Genomic DNA, 18,591 nt, shown 5'->3' with positions numbered 1-18,591 from the left:
ATGGCGGCTGTAAATTCGAACAGTTTCTATCATCGTCCAGAGGCTAACTTCTCCCCCAGCTTGTGGGGTGATCGCTTCATCAATTACATTTCAAACTCCAAGGTATGCATGTTAACACTATTTTTTTTTTCAATTTGCCTATGAATCAAGTTTGAAGAAGGAGATTAATTGATTGGTGGACGAAATATTTAATTTTGATGAGGCATCTGTAGATGATAGACAGCTATTCCAAGACAGTTGAAGAATTGAAAAATGATGTTCGAAGTCTGCTAACAGCTCCAGATACCAAAATGATAGACACCATGAATCTGATCGACACCATTGAGCGTCTTGGCGTCTCCTATCATTTTCAAAATGAAATCGAAGAGATATTGCAACGTTATTTCCATCTAAATACCAATTATCACGATGATGAAGCCTATGACTTGTACACTGTTTCTCTCCATTTTCGATTGTTCAGGCAGCACGGCCATCCTATATCTTCTGGTATATATATACACTAGTACATCTTCATTAATTTTTTGTTTTTAGTTTGGAAATTAATAATTGACTCAATATGCAATTTTTTCAAGAAATATTTGGTAAATGGGTGGATGTGGATGGAAAGTTCAAGGAGGGCCTCAAGAGTGATGCAAAGGGTCTTCTGAGTTTGTATGAAGCATCGTATCTTAGAACGCATGGAGAAACCATACTAGACGACGCACTTGCTTTAACTACGGCCACTCTCAAATCCATGGCCCCAAACCTTGGATCACCCCTCAAGGAACAAGTTGTGCATGCCCTCGTGCAGCCCCTGCATTTCAACATTCTGAGAGTTGAAGCACGCAGGTTCATCTCCGTGTACGAAGAAGAAGAAGAACAAAAAAATGAAACCTTGATGAAACTGGCCAAGATAGACTTTAACTTGCTGCAAGATATTCACAGAGAAGAGCTCAGTGAAACCTCAAGGTAACATATTTCCAACCTAGAAAAATGACCTTAATGAGTATGAACATGTGTATTGATTGCTATACATACATAACAATATGTTATGTAGGTGGTGGAAAGAATTAGGGCTTATCTCAAAACTTAATTACGCAAGAGATAGAGTGGTGGAGTGTTACTTTTGGGCTATGGGAGTGTTCCATGAACCACAATATTCTCGTGGGCGTATCAAGCTGGCCAAGACCATTTCTATCACATCTCTAATTGATGACACCTTTGATGCTTATGGTACAATCGAGGAACTTGAGATTTTCACCGAGGCAATACAAATGTTAGGCCAAAACATTTGTGTGTATTCAAATAGAAATAGGTTTCACTGATACTCATTGATCAAGGTTTTATTATAACTTTGTCTACAAATTAATTAGGTGGGATGATGTTGAAACTGCTCGACTACCCGAGTATATGAGACCTCTCTACAAAGCTGTTTTAGAACTCTATGAGCAATTCGAAGAAGAATTGGGTGGGGAAGGACGATCCTACGCAGTATACTATGCCATTGAAGCAGTAAGATTCATGGGCCTTAACTCTTCAAAGAACACATTAAGTAATTTATTGCTATTTTAAAAGTGTGTATTCTTATCAAATTTGATTTAATATCCACAGCTAAAGGAATTGGTGAGGGGCTATCTTGTTGAGGCAAAGTGGTTCATAAAGGGATACTTGCCACCATTTGAGGAATACCTAAGCAACGGTCTCGTTACCAGCACCTACCATTACCTCACCGCCACTTCTTACCTGGGAATGGGCTCTGCTCGAAAACAAGACTTCGAATGGCTAAGTAAGGAGCCTAAAATGCTTGTGGCTGCACTCGAAATATGTCGATTGGTTGATGATGCAGCTAGTTATGAGGTATGCATGCTCATTCTAGTATGAATAACATTAAAGGAGTAAGTCTCACTACTTTTTTGGTGTGTTTAGGTAGAGAAGGAGAGAGGTCAAGTTGCTACTGGAATTGACAGCTACATGAGAGAGAATGGTGTGACAAAAGAAGAGGCCAAGGCCAAATTTTGGGAAATGTCTATGGATGCATGGAAGGATAGCAACGAGGAATATATAAAGGCGTGTTGCTATATACCAAAGGATATCCTTATGATAATATTCAATTTGGAACGAGTAATTGATGTTGTGTACAAGAACAGTGAAGATGGATATACTCATCCCCAAAAGGTTCTGGAGCCTCATATTATTGCATTGCTAGTCGATCCCATCAAGGTTTAGCTGACTTTGATTGGGTATGGAAAGTGAAATATAGTGTGTTGCTGATAAGGGTGAAGTTCCCTTATCACGATAAAAGGCAGTCGCCGGAGCTTTGCCGGTCGATCAAACCAAGATTTAAGATTGCAAAAAGATAAAAAAACGATAAAAGCTAAAAAGATAATTTCATATTTCTTGATTGGAATAGAAGAATACAATATCTCCTATTTATAAGACTATAATGACTTAGGGAATAAGAAATAAAGATACTACGAATATATGGAAAGATATGTTAATTCAATACTAAACTAAATAAGAGAGTTTTAAGGATATTCTTGAGATATTCACGTATCAACTCCCCCACGGTTGAAATTCACCTTGTCCTCAAGGTGGGAACCACGACACACGGATGAACATTGCGAACAGAAGTTTTGGCGGGGCCTCCCCTCCTGGATCAAACGATCCCGGTCGCTGCGTTGGAACAATTGCAGCATCATTCGACAGTTGCTTCATACGTGCAACTATGAATACTGCGGACTCGCGAGCTTCTACTTCTGTTGGATGAGGCGAATCCAACTCCACCTTGATGAAATTGTCAATTAACACAATCCCATTTTCAATATCGACAAACAAGGCATTACAATCAACTATCAACTGATACTCTGGATCATCTTCCAAAACAATTCCAAGAGTGGAGTTCTCAGACCCATTTTCCAATGCATCTTCAACTTTCTGCATGATGTCAGTAAATCGCTGAGTTTTTTGTAGTTTCGACACACTGTCAAGATCCTCATAGTTAAGTGCTTCTATATCCGCTAAATCACCATCTATATCTTCTTCCATGTGCTCAGCATCGTCGTTATCTGCTACCAGAAGATCATCTTCGTTATCAGACAATTCATCACCAACCACCACCGGCACGCGCGATCTCCAATTGACTGCATCAGACCCGTCAAAGCACGGGGGCGTCATCGTCGCGTAACGTAGTCTGTCTGATCGATAATGGTCGTAACGGGGTGGTTCGGAGTAACCCCCACCGTCGTAGCGTGCCCAAGGGTTGTCCCACGCCGTCGATTGTCGCCCAGCGTGAATTTCATGGCTATGGTCGGGATTATCCCTCGCGGTCCTATCCCTCGCCCAATCAGAATAGGGCGGCTTCGGATCGGGCCTCGGATCAGGCCTTGTCGGTGGCGGTGGCTGATCCTGACGTCGCTGACCAAAACGCTGTATATCAGAATAGGGTTCCACTTCTCGCCGGCCCCAATCATTCTCCGACGCCGGCACGTGTCTCCCGCCCCGATTGTCCCATCTATGTGCGGGATTGTCCCATGCAGTGGGGCTTCTCCCTCGAAAACCATCGTTGACTGCCCCGAAACGGTCACACTGCTTCGTCTCTGAGTTTAGCGGAAGGAATCTGCTCCGAGACGGCCCGGTGAACCCTTTTTGCGTCTGGTTCGACTGAAAGCCATCGTTGCTAGGCCCGTAAGCATCCCACGGCATCTCCTCCGAGTGCGGCGCATTGTAATTGCTCCGAACCTGTGCGCCGTCAAACCCTAGATGTGGGTGAGACGCAACCGCTGTCGCCGCTGACATGGTCGGTCTATTTCTTGCTGAATCGCCACGCCACCGCTGCCAATCATCAAAAGGAGGGTCTGGGTCTGGGTCTGGCCATGGCGGAGGAAGCGCGACGTTATGCCGCCGCTCTGGGTCTGGCCATGGCGGAGGATGCGCGACGTTCTGCCGCCGCTCCATCGCGTCGAAGCGCGCCTCCACACGTGCAAGCGACGCCAGCAGATGTTCGAACGCCATCGCCGTGGAGTCCAGCGATCCACTCGACGCCGTGAATTGCTCAAGGCCGCGTATGACTCCGGCGGAAGTCACAACTCCCGATTCCGTACGGCTCCCCATTCGATTCGACAAGGATAATCTGAGATCGTCAATGAAAGCACCAGTTGATAAGGGTGAAGTTCCCTTATCACGATAAAAGGCAGTCGCCGGAGCTTTGCCGGTCAATCAAACCAAGATTTAAGATTGCAAAAAGATAAAAAAACGATAAAAGCTAAAAAGATAATTTCATATTTCTTGATTGGAATAGAAGAATACAATATCTCCTATTTATAAGACTATAATGACTTAGGGAATAAGAAATAAAGATACTACGAATATATGGAAAGATATGTTAATTCAATACTAAACTAAATAAGAGAGATTTGAGGATATTCTTGAGATATTCACGTATCAGTTGCACTTTGATATTAAGAGAAAATCTATGATATGGATATATCTGGCTTGATTGTGAATGATGAAATAATGATGATTACAAAGGTTTATAGATACTCTAAACGCAAATGTAGCCTAATATAATATATACTCCTACAAGACTATATATGAATAAGATATAAGTGCAATACAAGACTCACTCTGGTTTGAGTAGTATATCAAAGTAGTCTGTTACAAATAATCTGTTGATTGAGTGAGTATTAGATCATGCCGCCGTCTATTATACGTGTCCGGGGTTGAATGAATGTTGTTCTAGGTCATCAAAATGTGGTTCCTGACTTGAATGTTCCATTAGAACAACCTATGCATCATGAACTTTGAAATTGTCGTTTATACTAATATTATTGAATTTGTAAATTGGTTTAGTACAGGTAAGTATGTGTTAAGGATGAAGTTCCTTAACTCGTAGATTTTGCGTCGAACGTCGCGGGAGCTTTTGCCCGTCGATCAATCCGGCGTCAAAATTATGATTTTGTGCGTTTTGCACGTTTGAATAGAAAGAGAGTAAGAGAAAATAAAATAGAAGGATAATTGATATTTCTTGAATTAATGGGAAGAATACAATGCCTCCTATTTATAAGACTACCTTGACTTAGAGAACAAGAAAATAAAGATCCTAATAATATATGGGAAATATATGCTAAATCTTAAACTAAATAAGAGAGATTTGGGGATATTCGTAGAGATATTCTCGTATCAACTCTCCCTCTGTTAAAATCCACCTTGTCCTCAAGGTGGAAACCACGACAAAACGAAGAGTGTCGCGACTAGAAGCTTTGGCGAGGTATCCCCACCCGGATCAAATGTATGCAAATCCTCAAGAATTGCACAAAGTTGACGAAGTGCAAGGACACCCACAGAAGTCCCGAGCTTAAGAACATACTTCTGTGGATGATAACACATCTGAATTGTTGTTGTTTCCAAGCCATCAAATGCTTCAATCTTTTTACAATCACGAGCAAAGTGTCGCGAAATACTCCCTCCTGGATCAAACGTACACGACCGTTGCTTTGCACTTACTCGATTAGGAGAAAGCGAAGCAATAATTCCTAGGGAAGTCTCGCCCACCTTTCGGCATTCAATAAACCCAATATCAATCCAAATATGATGATGCTCCGCTAAAGCATTGATAGCACCTTCATCAACTTCGTGAATACCTACGATCACACGCATTCTCGGTCGTCGTGGACAATACATCACCATTGCCTTAACGCCATAACTACATAACGTCTCACAGAAATCCAATCCCACCGGAATGCACTCCAGCGCTTCACGTTGAGCTTGGAAACAAAACTCCTGTATAGTCATACCCCGTGATGAAGCTTTTAGAAATCCATTCGTTTCCTCATGGTCTAACAAAACCCCTTCCACTCCAACTTGATCACATTTAGGTAGTCGATCAATTGTAGTATTTGGACAAGATTCTACTGCTTCATCATTATCAACGACAATTAATTCCATTGAGTCATACCCGAAATTGAAGTCGCACGATAGAGATATCGAGGCTGGTGGAGGCGGGCTAGCAACGACAACAGGCAGTGAGCTTCTAGATGGATCGTGATAGAGATCGGCTGGGGCGGCGGTCGTCATCTGTGGTAGGGGACACGATACCGGCTCCGTGTCCATGACGCTGGTTGTAGGGTCTGGTGGAGGTCGTATCGCGGCGTGTGGATCACCCAGGCAACGTTCACGTGAATCCATCTGAGACCCCAATTCCCTGACAATAGCAGTCAAACGCTCGAGCTGTGAAGCCAAGTCAGCCACTGTTAGGCTCGGTTCAGACTCCACAATCACTGGATCACGTGGCATGTCGAGAGGCTCCATATGCCCGACATCATTAGTCATTGGGAGACATTGCCAATCCGGTTGATCGGGAGGTTGCGGATATAACAACGGCGGTTGATCATAGGTCGAAGAACTCTGCTGTGTGCGCACCCATGACGGGTCCCAGCAAGTGGGCTGTCTGAGCGCGGTGTGGCGTGGCTGCTGAGGCGATTGATAAGGCTGTGAGTATCCCTGCTGCGTGCACAACCTTGGCGGGTCCCAACAAGAGGGCGGTGGTGGTGAGTACGAATTTGGCTCGTAGGACGATGGTTGCCGATACGCAGTTTCCTGGCGCAGCCATGGCGGGTCCCAGGAAGTGGGTTGACGGGCTTGGTAGGGATGGTGTTGTGGGTGGAGTCTCCCATCCTGTGGATATGGATATGATGGTTGTTGATCTAACGCTCTGCACGGATGGAGCAGAGGTTGAGATACGACGGGCTGCCATGGGTGGTAATCCGCCTGCCGGAGTTGATATCCGGTGTAGCTGTACGACATGTAGACAACGATTCGGAGGAAGAGATCACGATGAAAGCACCAATTGTTAAGGATGAAGTTCCTTAACTCGTAGATTTTGCGTCGAACGTCGCGGGAGCTTTTGCCCGTCGATCAATCCGGCGTCAAAATTATGATTTTGTGCGTTTTGCACGTTTGAAAGGAAAGAGAGTAAGAGAAAATAAAATAGAAGGATAATTGATATTTCTTGAATTAATGGGAAGAATACAATGCCTCCTATTTATAAGACTACCTTGACTTAGAGAACAAGAAAATAAAGATCCTAATAATATATGGGAAATATATGCTAAATCTTAAACTAAATAAGAGAGATTTGGGGATATTCGTAGAGATATTCTCGTATCAGTATGCTACAAACTTCTTGTTTATGTACAACTTGGATGACCAAACTATCTCTGTTGTAAAAAGTTTGGATCTTGTACTTAAAATTTGATACCTTGTCATTCTGTCTTTTGCAATAGCTAGCCTATTCTTTCATTACGCCAAATTAGAATGTCAATGTGCATTTTCGGTAAGTAAGATATTTCAAGTATTTTGGAAACCTTAACAAGGCATAAATGAAAATAACTTACTACAATTTTTTTTATTTCAATAATTCCTCTAATATTAGAATGACTTCAATGAAATAAAAATGAAAGATATTGGTACTAATTAAATAGTCGCGCGTACGAAAAATATATATATGAAAATAATTAACTAAGAAAGTAAAATTCAGTTGACAGGGAGTAATATAATTACTCCATAAAAGTAGATGTTGACATGTTGTAATGCTTTTTAGTATAACAAGATAACAAATGTAAGGATAAGAGAAATACTCTGCATGAAAATTAATTGCTAATTAATCATAATTACTAGTACTATTAATTTTATATTTTATTACTGAAAAAAAAAACGTAAAAAAAATGAAAGAAAATTTTGAAAAAGAAAAGGAAATAAAAAAAAGGCTTTCTAGTATTCAAAACATAAACAAAATTGTTTTAGGTAGAAGAAGACGATGTCAAGTGACGTCGCTTCAGAAAAAATTAAACACAATTTATAAAATTATAATTTTACTTCTTGTCAAAGTAAAAAATGTCAATTACTTCTATTCATTTCGCGTGACGGGCCAAAATGATAAAAGGAAGATTAATATTCGGAGGCGGAGGGGGATCCATATATCACATTATTCACATATGTGGTTCACTGGGTATGCCGGAGTAGTTTTCACTTTATCGGGCCGCATGACTAGAAATTATGTGTATTGACTCCAGCCATTCTGTTCCCATATGTATGTATTCAATTGAATTAAATGCAGTGCTAAAGTAGCAATCCCTAAAATTGTTATGAATATTAATTGGATTTAAACAGGGTTGAACAACTCTACACTCTCATCAATGCTACAGCCGCTCTATATATAATATACAACACGTTCTATGGATGGATAAATTGAATGTCAAATGATACTATATTTTGGGTAGTAATAAATTAACAAAAATAGTACTATATACAAAAGTGGACATCATCAAATGAAATAAACATCATATGCATTCAATTATTTTATTATTAAATAATTCTTAAAAATTCTAACTTATTAAACTACTACATGCATTTATACTTAATTTCTTAGTGTTAATATCCAACAATTTATTCATAGGTCCAATCATTTTATTATTAAATAATTTTTAAAGTTCTAAATTTAAAAAAATGATCAAATGCGTATATATAGTTAAATTCTTATACCATCAAACGAAATTACCATAATCATCCACATCCAATTATTTTATTATTAAGTAATTTTTAAATTTTTGAATTAATAAAAATGACTACATGATTATATACTAATTTACTTAGTATTATCATCCAACGAAATATAATAGTATTCCGTATTCAATTATTTTATTATTAAAACATTCTTAAAATTCTAAGTTATAAAAACCACTACTTGCATATATATTTTATTTCTTAGCATTATCATCCAATAATTTAGTTATAGGTTTTCATATCCAATTGCTTTATTATTAAATAATTTTTGAACTTTTAAATTATAAAAATGACTATACGCATATACATAGTTAATTTCTTCTATCAAACGAAATAATCATAATCACCAATTATTAAATAATTTTTATTTCAAGTTATAAAAATGACTGATGAATATATACTTAATTTCTTAGTATTATGATCATCAAACGAAATAATCATAGTTATTTACATTCTATAATTTCATTATAAAATTTTTTAATTTCTAATTTTTAAAAAAGACCAATCATATATATATATATATATATATATATTAAGTTATAAAAACAACTAGTACTTAATTTCTTACTGTTATCATCCAACGAAATAATAATATTATTTCACATTCAATTATTTTATTGTTAAATAATTCTAAATGGTTTAAACAAATAAGTGGTATCATCCATTTCTGAATGTTACCTATACATTCCTAATTAAATGCACCGATTTATTTTGCAGTGATCATCCACATTTATTATTTTCATATTTCCATACATAATCCATGTAATTTGATATTGATTTAAGTTTACAAAATATAGCAAAAGGGTAACAAAGTAAATAAATAATAGCTCATAAGAAAACCAGTTTAAATAAAAATCGGTTTAAAATTTAAGGGCATTTTGTATATACAATTTTTGTTAATTTATCTTTACTCTTATATTTTTATGCATTTTTATATTGAGACATCTCAAGATAAGTGATAATAGTACTACATTTCATATCTTTACAAGTACCTTTTAATTTCTCATATTATAATTCTATCTTAACTTATTTAATTTATTTGCTTTATTTTATTTATTTTTTTAACTCACTAAAATTATTTTTGTAATTCTCGTTCCAATAAAAGGTTTCAATTAACTTAAGATGGAGGTAGTTATAAAAACTTTAACATGTAAGAACTAGGAAGTGATACTACATTTCATATCTTTGCAAAAAAATGTTTCTATATGTTAAACTTATAAACTTACATATAGTACTACTACATGTGTAGGTAACGTACGTCGTTGGGGTTGGGAAAATTTTCAACTAGAATCTGTCCTATGAACTTTCATAGTGCTCTCTCCGTCTCAACTAAATTGACACATAACTTTTGGACACGGTTAAAAAATTGGATTGAAAAGTAGGAGAGATGAATAAAGTAGGAAAGATAAATAGAGAGTAATGTAGATAATGTAATAAAGTAAGAGTGATTCGATGTTTTATTTTTTGTTAAAAAAGAAAATGACTCAACTTAGTTGGGACGGAGGGAGTACTAGGTACGTAGCTTGGGGATGGTTTTAATAATTATGGTAATATATTTATATTATATTAAAGCAGTGCTTCTTAGCTAATTAATACAGAGACAAAAAATATTGTTCGACCATCTGCCTATATATATGAGTGTTTTATTGTCAACAACTACTCAACCCAAGTTTGGGATTTTTAGACATATATACATAAATGTCGACTGTAAATTCGAACAGTTTCTATCATCGTCCTGAGGCCAACTTCTCCCCCAGCTTGTGGGGTGATCGCTTCATCAATTACATTTCTGACTCCAATGTATGCATGTCAACCCTATTTTTTTCAAATTACCTACGAATTAAGTTTGAAGAAGGAAATTTAATTTTGAACCTTTTGTGCTTGTGTATTATGGTAATTATTTGGCATTGTAGGTGACAGAAAAGTATTCCAAGACAGTTGAAGTACTGAAAAATGATGTGAAAAGTCTGCTAACAACTCCAGAAACCAAAATGATAGACACCATGAATCTGATCGACACCATTGAGCGCCTTGGCATCGCCTATCATTTTGAGAACGAAATTGAAGAGATATTGCAACATTATTTCCATCTCAATACCAATTATCAAGATGATGAAGTCTATGACTTGTACACTGTTTCTCTCCATTTTAGATTGTTCAGGCAGCATGGCCATCCTATACCTTCTGGTACATATATTCATTGAATCATTTCTTGTTTTTAATTTGCCAAAACTGATTAAATTTTAAATATTTTTCAAGAAATATTTGGTAAATGGCTGGATGTGGATGGAAAATTCGAGGAGAGCCTCAAGAGCGATGCAAAGGGTCTGCTGAGTTTGTACGAAGCTTCGTATCTTAGAACACGTGGAGAAACCATACTAGACGACGCACTTGCTTTTACTACGGCCACTCTCAAATCCATGGCGCCAAACCTCAAATCACCCCTCAAGGAACAAGTTGTGCATGCCCTTGTGCAGCCCCTGCATTTCAACATTCCGAGAGTTGAAGCAAGCAGGTTCATCTCCGTATACGAAGAAGAAGAGCAAAAAAATGAAACCTTGATGAAACTGGCCAAGATAGACTATAACTTGCTGCAAATTATTCATAAAGAAGAGCTCAGCCATATCTCAAGGTAACATATTTCCAACCTAGAAAAATTATCTTGATTGCTTACTGTACTGTATATATAGAAAATAATCTTGACTGCTTTATATACATACATATATTATATATATAGGTGGTGGAAAGAATTAGGGCTTATCTCGAAACTTAGTTACGCAAGAGATAGGGTGGTGGAGTGTTACTTCTGGGCGTTGGGAGTGTGCCATGAGCCACAATATTCTCGTGCTCGTGTCATGCTGGCCAAAACCATTGCTATGATATCTCTAATAGATGACACCTATGATGCTTATGGTACAATCGAGGAACTCGAGATTTTTACTGAGGCAATACAGAGGTAAACCTTAAACCCTAAACTCTATTGTTAGGCCAAAAAAGTTGTGTGCATCTTTCCTGAGGGTTTTTTTAATCGCAATAAGGGTTTATAACTTTGTCTACAACTTAGGTGGGATGATGGAGAAATTGCTCAACTACCCGAGTATATGAGACCTCTCTACAAAGCTGTTTTAGAACTCTATGAGCAATTCGAAGAAGAATTGGATGGGGAAGGACGATCCTACACAGTATACTATGCCATTGAAGCAGTAAGATTCATGGGCCTTAACTCTTCAAAGAACACATTAAGTCATTTATTGCTATTTTAAAAGTGTGTATTCTTATCAAATTTGATTTAATATCCACAGCTAAAGGAATTGGTGAGGGGCTATCTTGTTGAGGCAAAGTGGTTCATAAAGGGATACTTGCCACCATTTGAGGAATACCTAAGCAACGGTCTCGTTACCAGCACCTACCATTACCTCACCGCCACTTCTTACCTGGGAATGGGCTCTGCTCGAAAACAAGACTTCGAATGGCTAAGTAAGGAGCCTAAAATGCTTGTTGCTGCACTCGAAATATGTCGATTGGTTGATGATGCAGCTAGTTATGAGGTATGCATGCTCATTCTAGTATGAATAACATTAAAGGAGTAAGTCTCACTACTTTTTTGGTGTGTTTAGGTAGAGAAGGAGAGAGGTCAAGTTGCTACTGGAATTGACAGCTACATGAGAGAGAATGGTGTGACAAAAGAAGAGGCCAAGGCCAAATTTTGGGAAATGTGTATGGATGCATGGAAGGATAGCAACGAGGAATATATAAAGGCGTGTTGCTATATATCAAAGGATATCCTTATGATAATATTCAATTTGGAACGAGTAATTGATGTTGTGTACAAGAACAGTGAAGATGGATATACTCATCCCCAAAAGGTTCTGGAGCCTCATATTATTGCATTGCTAGTCGATCCCATCAAGGTTTAGAAACTTGGAGATCACAATTGGCGAAACAATTTAATTTGGCCATAAAAATTTTATGCTTTTATTTATTCATATGTACTACTCCTAGTATTTTATTTGTGTAACGTAACAACAAATTTCCCCTTCCTTCCATATGCAACTCGATTCTGATCATACTCGCAAGGTTCACAAGTTAATCAAAATGAGGGTCAGACGTTACCATGGCGGAGCTAAAACGGGGAGAAAGAAAGAAAGAAGGTTGATGAGGAGAGAAACGTCAACTGGCAAAAATCATTGACATAAACTGATAAAAATAAGATTTAGTTGGCATCAAATTTCTCCTTTATCAACCAATTTTACTTCAATTTTATCCCCTTTTAGCTCCAATTGCCTGACCAATCGATGGGTTACGCCACCTCCAAGCTCGATGATTATTCGTCAGTGACTCTACGTTGGGAATGCTGCAGCTTCCTCAACGAACACGACTTCGTTTCGCCACTCCACTCGGCCTCTCTCTCGACCGCTTCTTCCGTCATGCCTCGCCGTCGCCGGAGCCTTTGTTTCGCCGCCGGGAAAGTTTTACCACCACCCTAACTTACACGAGAACGGCGTCTCTTTCTTTCCCATTTTAGGGTAAAAGACAAATGTTACCTGATGTAGGGCTTGAATAAGAATTAGAGCTTTAATTTGAAAGCTAAAGGAATTAGGGCCCCAATGCAACAATTGGATTTTGAATATATTTCAAAGCCCAACAAGAAATGTATATACCTTTTTATTAAATATAATAAAATTGCATGATAACCGATTCCATAAATGTGTATCTTCTTAAAATTCTATTAAATCCCGTTGCTTTATTAATTTGTATGATGAATCCAACAATTAATTAAGTCCCTTACCCCGTTATAAGCGTGCACGTGTGTAAATTTTCGCATTATCAATGAATAGTTACATAGTGTCTGATGCTAAATAAGATATTATATGTTGATAACTTTTTAAGTGGTTAACTCTACTAATTTATATACGCGGTATATTAAAAATGTCAACACGATGACATTAAAATGTCAATGTCAAAACAATATATTGAAATTTCAATAAAATTATTGACATTAAAATGTCAATGTCAAAACAATATATTGAAATTTCAACAAAATTATGTGTTAACATTTTAATGTCATTGTGTTGACATTTTTAATACACTACGTTGATGAGTTAGCAACTTATGAAAGTTAGCAATTGATCGCGCCATAAATGTAGGGCTGGCAAATATTGCGGATTGGGTCGTTATCGGGTCAACCTGATAATGACCCAACCCAATAAGGCATAACCTAAACCCGACCTGTTAAGGAAACTGTAAATCCGAACACGAACCCGACCTGCTACCTTCAAATCCGAACACGACCCGCACCCGACACGAACCCGTTATCGACACGATATAATATGGGTTGACACGACACGATAACAACCCGAACCTGATATTACACGATTATAACCTGATATTACACGATTATAACCTAATATTACACGATTAAACCTTAATTTTTAACCTAATTTACACAATTAAAATTTGTTTTATACTATTTAAACCTAATTTATAAGAAATTAAAAAATTGAAGTAATATATATTTTTTTAAATAATAATAAAAATAATAATATTATTTCTTAATGGGTTACCCGTATCCGACCCGCATCCGACCCGAAATTATCGGGTTCTTAATGGGTCAACCCGATAAGGACACAGATCCAATAAGACTTGACCCCAACCCAATAATTTTGTGCGGATTCGTGTCAGATTATCGTGTCGTGTCGAAAATTGTTAGCCCTACATAAATGTGTACAAATAATAGGACGTTGACTCAAAAAAATATGGCAATTTTATATACTCCTATTGTGTATCACTTATAATTCGTAATACTGTATGTATTTTTCTGGAATTTAGATCTCATTTTTATTAATAAAAGACGTGAGATTACAAAAACTTTTAATCACACTCAATGAATTTAATTATTACAAAATTATTTTTATAGGTATATAAATATGTTATTTAATCATCAATTTTAGTGACAAGTTGTGATGTAGAATGTAAAATTGTTATCCCTCCGTCCCTGAAAAATTGACCTATTCAATTTTTATCCCTCGTTTTGGAAAAATGATAGTAATAAATAGTTAAAATGGAGAGAAAGAAAAGTAAGAGAAAATAATATAGACAATAGACTTTTCTACATTATTCTCTCTCATACTTTACTCTCTCTCAACTTTAACTATTTATTATCATTTTTTCAAAATGAGTGCAGAAAATGTAATAGGTCAATTTTTTAGGGATGGACAAAATGAGTATTATTCTAAATTTATATGGTTAGAAAATTTATATCTTCAAGTATGCATTTTTCTCTTTGACCGTACATTTAAATCATGTTAATTATAGCAATCAAACTCAATTATGAAATGCACTCTGTCTTCCTAAATCATGATTCTAATTAATTTATTATTATTGAAAGTGTTGAATACTTTTTAGTTTTTATAAATATAAATAATTTAAATATAAATAATTTAACTTAGATGGTGGTAATATTTATTAAAAACATATACTCATGTATGCATATTGGATTTTCAAAATTGTTGGAACAATGGATGTTGTGAAAGAGTGATTGTTCTGTTTAAAGCAATGTTTTAAAAACCGGACCGGCAAGTGAATAGGCGTCGATACTGGTTCACTGGTTTAACCGGTTCACTGGTCGAACCATTGGTTGAACCGGAATACTGTTTATATATATATATGGATGTATTCATTTCCTTTTTCATCTTTTGTTCTTTGTTCTTTTTAATCTCAGCCTCACGATTTTGTCATCCGACGGTTAGATTGGTGCCACGTGTCATTTAATAATGGAGATTTTCAGTTGAATAATGCACACCAACTAATAATGCACAATTATAGTGTAATAATGCAGATTTTCAGTTGAATAGTGCACACCGACTAATAATGCACCATTATAGTGTAATAATGCAGATCATCTGCATTGTTAGTCGGTGTGCATTATTCAACTGAAAATCTGCATTATTAAATGACACGTGGCACCAATATAACCGTCGGATGACAAAATCGTGGGACTGAGATTAAAAAGAACAAAGAACAAAAGATGTAAAAAGGAAATGAATACATTCTTATATATATATATATATCTATATAGGGGTGTGATAAAATACAAACTCTTTAAAATACAAACTATACAAACTTCAATCATACCCACTTAATACAATTAATCAACGGTTAATATAAGAGATTTTTCTAATGTCAACATTTTGACATCGAAAAATCAGAATTTGGACACCCCCGTCGACAGAATTTGTACACTCCGTACATCCCCCGGTGACATAATTTGTACATTCTGTTGACATCGACCCCCGGTGACAGAATTTGTACAGTCCGTTGACATAATTTGTACACTCCGGTGACAGAATTTGTACACTCCGGTGACAGAATTTGTATAGTTGGTATTTTAAAGAGTTTGTATTTGATCACACCTCTATATATATATATATATATATATATATATATATATATATATATATATATTACATAAAACTTTATTAAGAGTGTTAACTTTTAATATTCGGTTTGTATGACATTTCAGCGACGACTTTTACTTTTACAAAAAACGTGGTGAGAGGTTGCCAATTTAATAGTAGCAATTTTTTAATCTTCAGTCAGTGAGGTACTCCTATCAAAGAGAATATACTATAATTCATTTAGTAGTAAATAATCAAATTTAATTAAATATTTTATTAATAAATATTATAGTGTTATACATTTAATAGTATTAGTATAGAAAACAAGTCTTGTACTAGTATATTAGAATATTTAATAACGTTAAGTTTAAATACAATAATAAATTATAATACACAATATTAAAAACTAGTATTAAACTCTATGTATAATTATAAACTCCTATATTGTAAAATATTAGTGATTGTAAAAGTATAATTAAAATATAAGAAATATATTATAATTAACAATTTCTTAAAAGAATATGAAATTAAAATGAATTATTAGTTTCGGTGGAAAAGAATTTCAGATTTAATGTATAAGGATAATTAATGTTCATAATATTTCAAAATGACCATGTGGTAGAGTGGTAAAGAAGTAGGTATTTAGAGATGATGTCATGTGTTCAAGTACTAGCAATAACAAATCTTAAAAAATTATTTTGAAAAGTCAAAAACCGGTTTCCGGTTCACGGTCGGACAGGTTGGACCTGCCAGTTCCACTGGTTCGCAGCGATTCAATTTGCTAGTGGTTTTTAGGGGTGAACCGGACCGGACTGCATGCCGATTCGCAGTTGAACCGGTCGAACCGGCCGGTCCGATCCGGTGGTTTAAAGTAAATACTATACAAAATAACTGAAAATAACTGAAAACAACATGTGCCTACATTATTTTAATTTTATATTTGTAGTTATCTAATATAGTGTTATTATATATTTTTTTTATTTTTAAAGTCCACGTAATAATATTATATTTATTCTCACATATATATTGATTTATTGAGAATGTGAAATCAGTACATGAAAATGATTTGACCCGTACATCGCACGGGTGATAACACTAATTATCTATGAAATCTTAGTAGCTCTGATTACAGTTATTCACCATTATTTTTCCAAAAGAAACAAAGAATGATTCAATTTCAAGTACTCCAAACAATATTTGTAGTATTTAAAATAGGTCAAATAAAATAAAATTAAATTAATTATAGTATTTAAATTTTGGAATTTGACTTCAGAATATTTTTGGATTTTATTTGGGATTTTTTTTTCAATTTTTCGGATGGGGTTCGACTTGATTAAAAAAATTGGATGCTCTTATATTTTTCGATTAAGTTTGGATTTTTTTTTTCCTTCTAGAAATTTAAAGCTTCGAACCAATTCGAATAAATTTCAAACGACAAAAGTTTGAATCAGATCTGAATGCTATTAGTTCATGCTTTCATATGTGAGTGTGACAACGACTTGGTGCAACGTAATTAAGCAACCACCAATTTAAAATGTTTTGCTTATAACTCTATTTGCATTAAATTGTGTGGACAATTGTGAACTACTACTACTAGTACTTTATTTAATTATGAAAAATTGTTACTTGCAATTAGCAAATAGCATGTCGCATTCTGAAGCCTTGCCATTCCTCAATTAACAATGAATAATCTATACATGTTTGTGTTGGACAAATTGTCAAATTCCCTTTCTTTGAATTAGCCTTTGTTGGGGCTAAAATTGTCCAACACGCTTTTCGTTTGACCTTCTCTTTCATATGAGATGACATGAGACCTCATTTACATTGCTTTTGATCAACCTTTGTTGGACTTGGGGCTAAAATTTATTCAACATTCATCCATTTTCTCTGTAATTACTAATAATTATTTAAAATAAATATGAAGTGGAGTACGTTACAAATCTTACACCAGGAGTAGAAATTGGAGGAATTATAGCTCTCATCTTTGCTTTCGGGTTAGGAATTTTTGAAATTTTGGAGAGTTTATTCATAAAGAGAAAACAATACCTTTATTAGGTTTTATCGACCCTGCGAAAATGTGTATTGGGTATTGTGAGGAAATAAGTTGTACTCCATTTAATTATGTGAAATGAGGTAAAGTTTGGTTGAAAATATTTTAGATATTCTATTAGGAGCGGTTAATTTCGAGAACAAGATTAGATAGGAAAAAATAATACTCCGTATAAGCTAATTTATGTTTATTTTGATGGGTTGAAATTTTGCGATAGAATTTATAAATTTCTAATGAAGATCAAAACAATTATAATTTACTTTATTAATTATGAAAAGTAAATATTTTTTGGGTATAAGAATTTGTAGCTATTTTGAATCAATTTAGATTCATATTATCTCCAAATTCAGAGTTTCAAATCGGTTTAGATTAGACACAAATTTGATCCAAAATCGAAATGTTCATCCCATTGAAGTCGATTTCTAGTTATCCAAAGTGTGAGTGCTACAAATCTGCATTATATATTTTCACTACTCCCGAATTCTCAGTAACACAAGCAAGAAGAACCCTTTGTGTGTAAGTTGGCTAAGCGGTATAGAGGTTAATAATGCTTGAGTCCAAGCCAAAGGTCCCAGGTTCGAGTTTTCTGTGGCGCGGCCTTTAAAT

General features: G+C 35.7%; 2 protein-coding genes across 2 annotated transcripts; both read left to right on the top strand.

The window, feature by feature from the left end:
• LOC121805175 ((-)-5-epieremophilene synthase STPS3-like) lies at positions 1-2,205 on the top strand. Its single transcript, XM_042204965.1, has 7 exons — positions 1-102; positions 213-486; positions 573-948; positions 1,037-1,255; positions 1,353-1,491; positions 1,591-1,836; positions 1,906-2,205. The coding sequence occupies exons 1-7, from the start codon at positions 1-3 to the stop codon at positions 2,203-2,205; spliced, it is 1,656 nt and encodes a 551-aa protein (XP_042060899.1).
• Positions 2,206-10,219: 8,014 nt separating this feature from the next.
• Positions 10,220-12,524, top strand: LOC121805174 ((-)-5-epieremophilene synthase STPS3-like). The gene is made up of 7 exons (XM_042204963.1): positions 10,220-10,338; positions 10,452-10,725; positions 10,798-11,170; positions 11,276-11,494; positions 11,603-11,741; positions 11,841-12,086; positions 12,156-12,524. Exons 1-7 carry the CDS (start codon positions 10,237-10,239, stop codon positions 12,453-12,455), a joined length of 1,653 nt encoding a protein of 550 aa, XP_042060897.1. The 5' UTR covers positions 10,220-10,236; the 3' UTR covers positions 12,456-12,524.
• The last annotated feature ends 6,067 nt before the right edge of the window (positions 12,525-18,591 follow it).

The sequence above is a fragment of the Salvia splendens genome, chromosome 5 (genome assembly GCF_004379255.2).
Source record: "Salvia splendens isolate huo1 chromosome 5, SspV2, whole genome shotgun sequence".
Taxonomy (NCBI): domain Eukaryota; kingdom Viridiplantae; phylum Streptophyta; class Magnoliopsida; order Lamiales; family Lamiaceae; genus Salvia; species Salvia splendens.
The sequence above is the reverse complement of the archived record's forward strand: the minus strand, read 5'-3'. Positions and strand labels throughout refer to the sequence as shown.

What these genes read in the sequence shown, in the direction of transcription:
- LOC121805174 (XM_042204963.1), top strand. Translation starts at nt 10,237, where the DNA reads ATGTCGACTGTAAATTCGAACAGTTTCTATCATCGTCCTGAGGCCAAC. An exon ending in ATTACATTTCTGACTCCAAT is followed by an intron (nt 10,339 to 10,451) that starts GTATGCATGTCA and finishes TTGGCATTGTAG; the next exon opens with GTGACAGAAAAGTATTCCAA. An exon ending in GAGCTCAGCCATATCTCAAG is followed by an intron (nt 11,171 to 11,275) that starts GTAACATATTTC and finishes TTATATATATAG; the next exon opens with GTGGTGGAAAGAATTAGGGC.
- LOC121805175 (XM_042204965.1), top strand. Translation starts at nt 1, where the DNA reads ATGGCGGCTGTAAATTCGAACAGTTTCTATCATCGTCCAGAGGCTAAC. An exon ending in GAGCTCAGTGAAACCTCAAG is followed by an intron (nt 949 to 1,036) that starts GTAACATATTTC and finishes TATGTTATGTAG; the next exon opens with GTGGTGGAAAGAATTAGGGC. An exon ending in TTCACCGAGGCAATACAAAT is followed by an intron (nt 1,256 to 1,352) that starts GTTAGGCCAAAA and finishes CAAATTAATTAG; the next exon opens with GTGGGATGATGTTGAAACTG.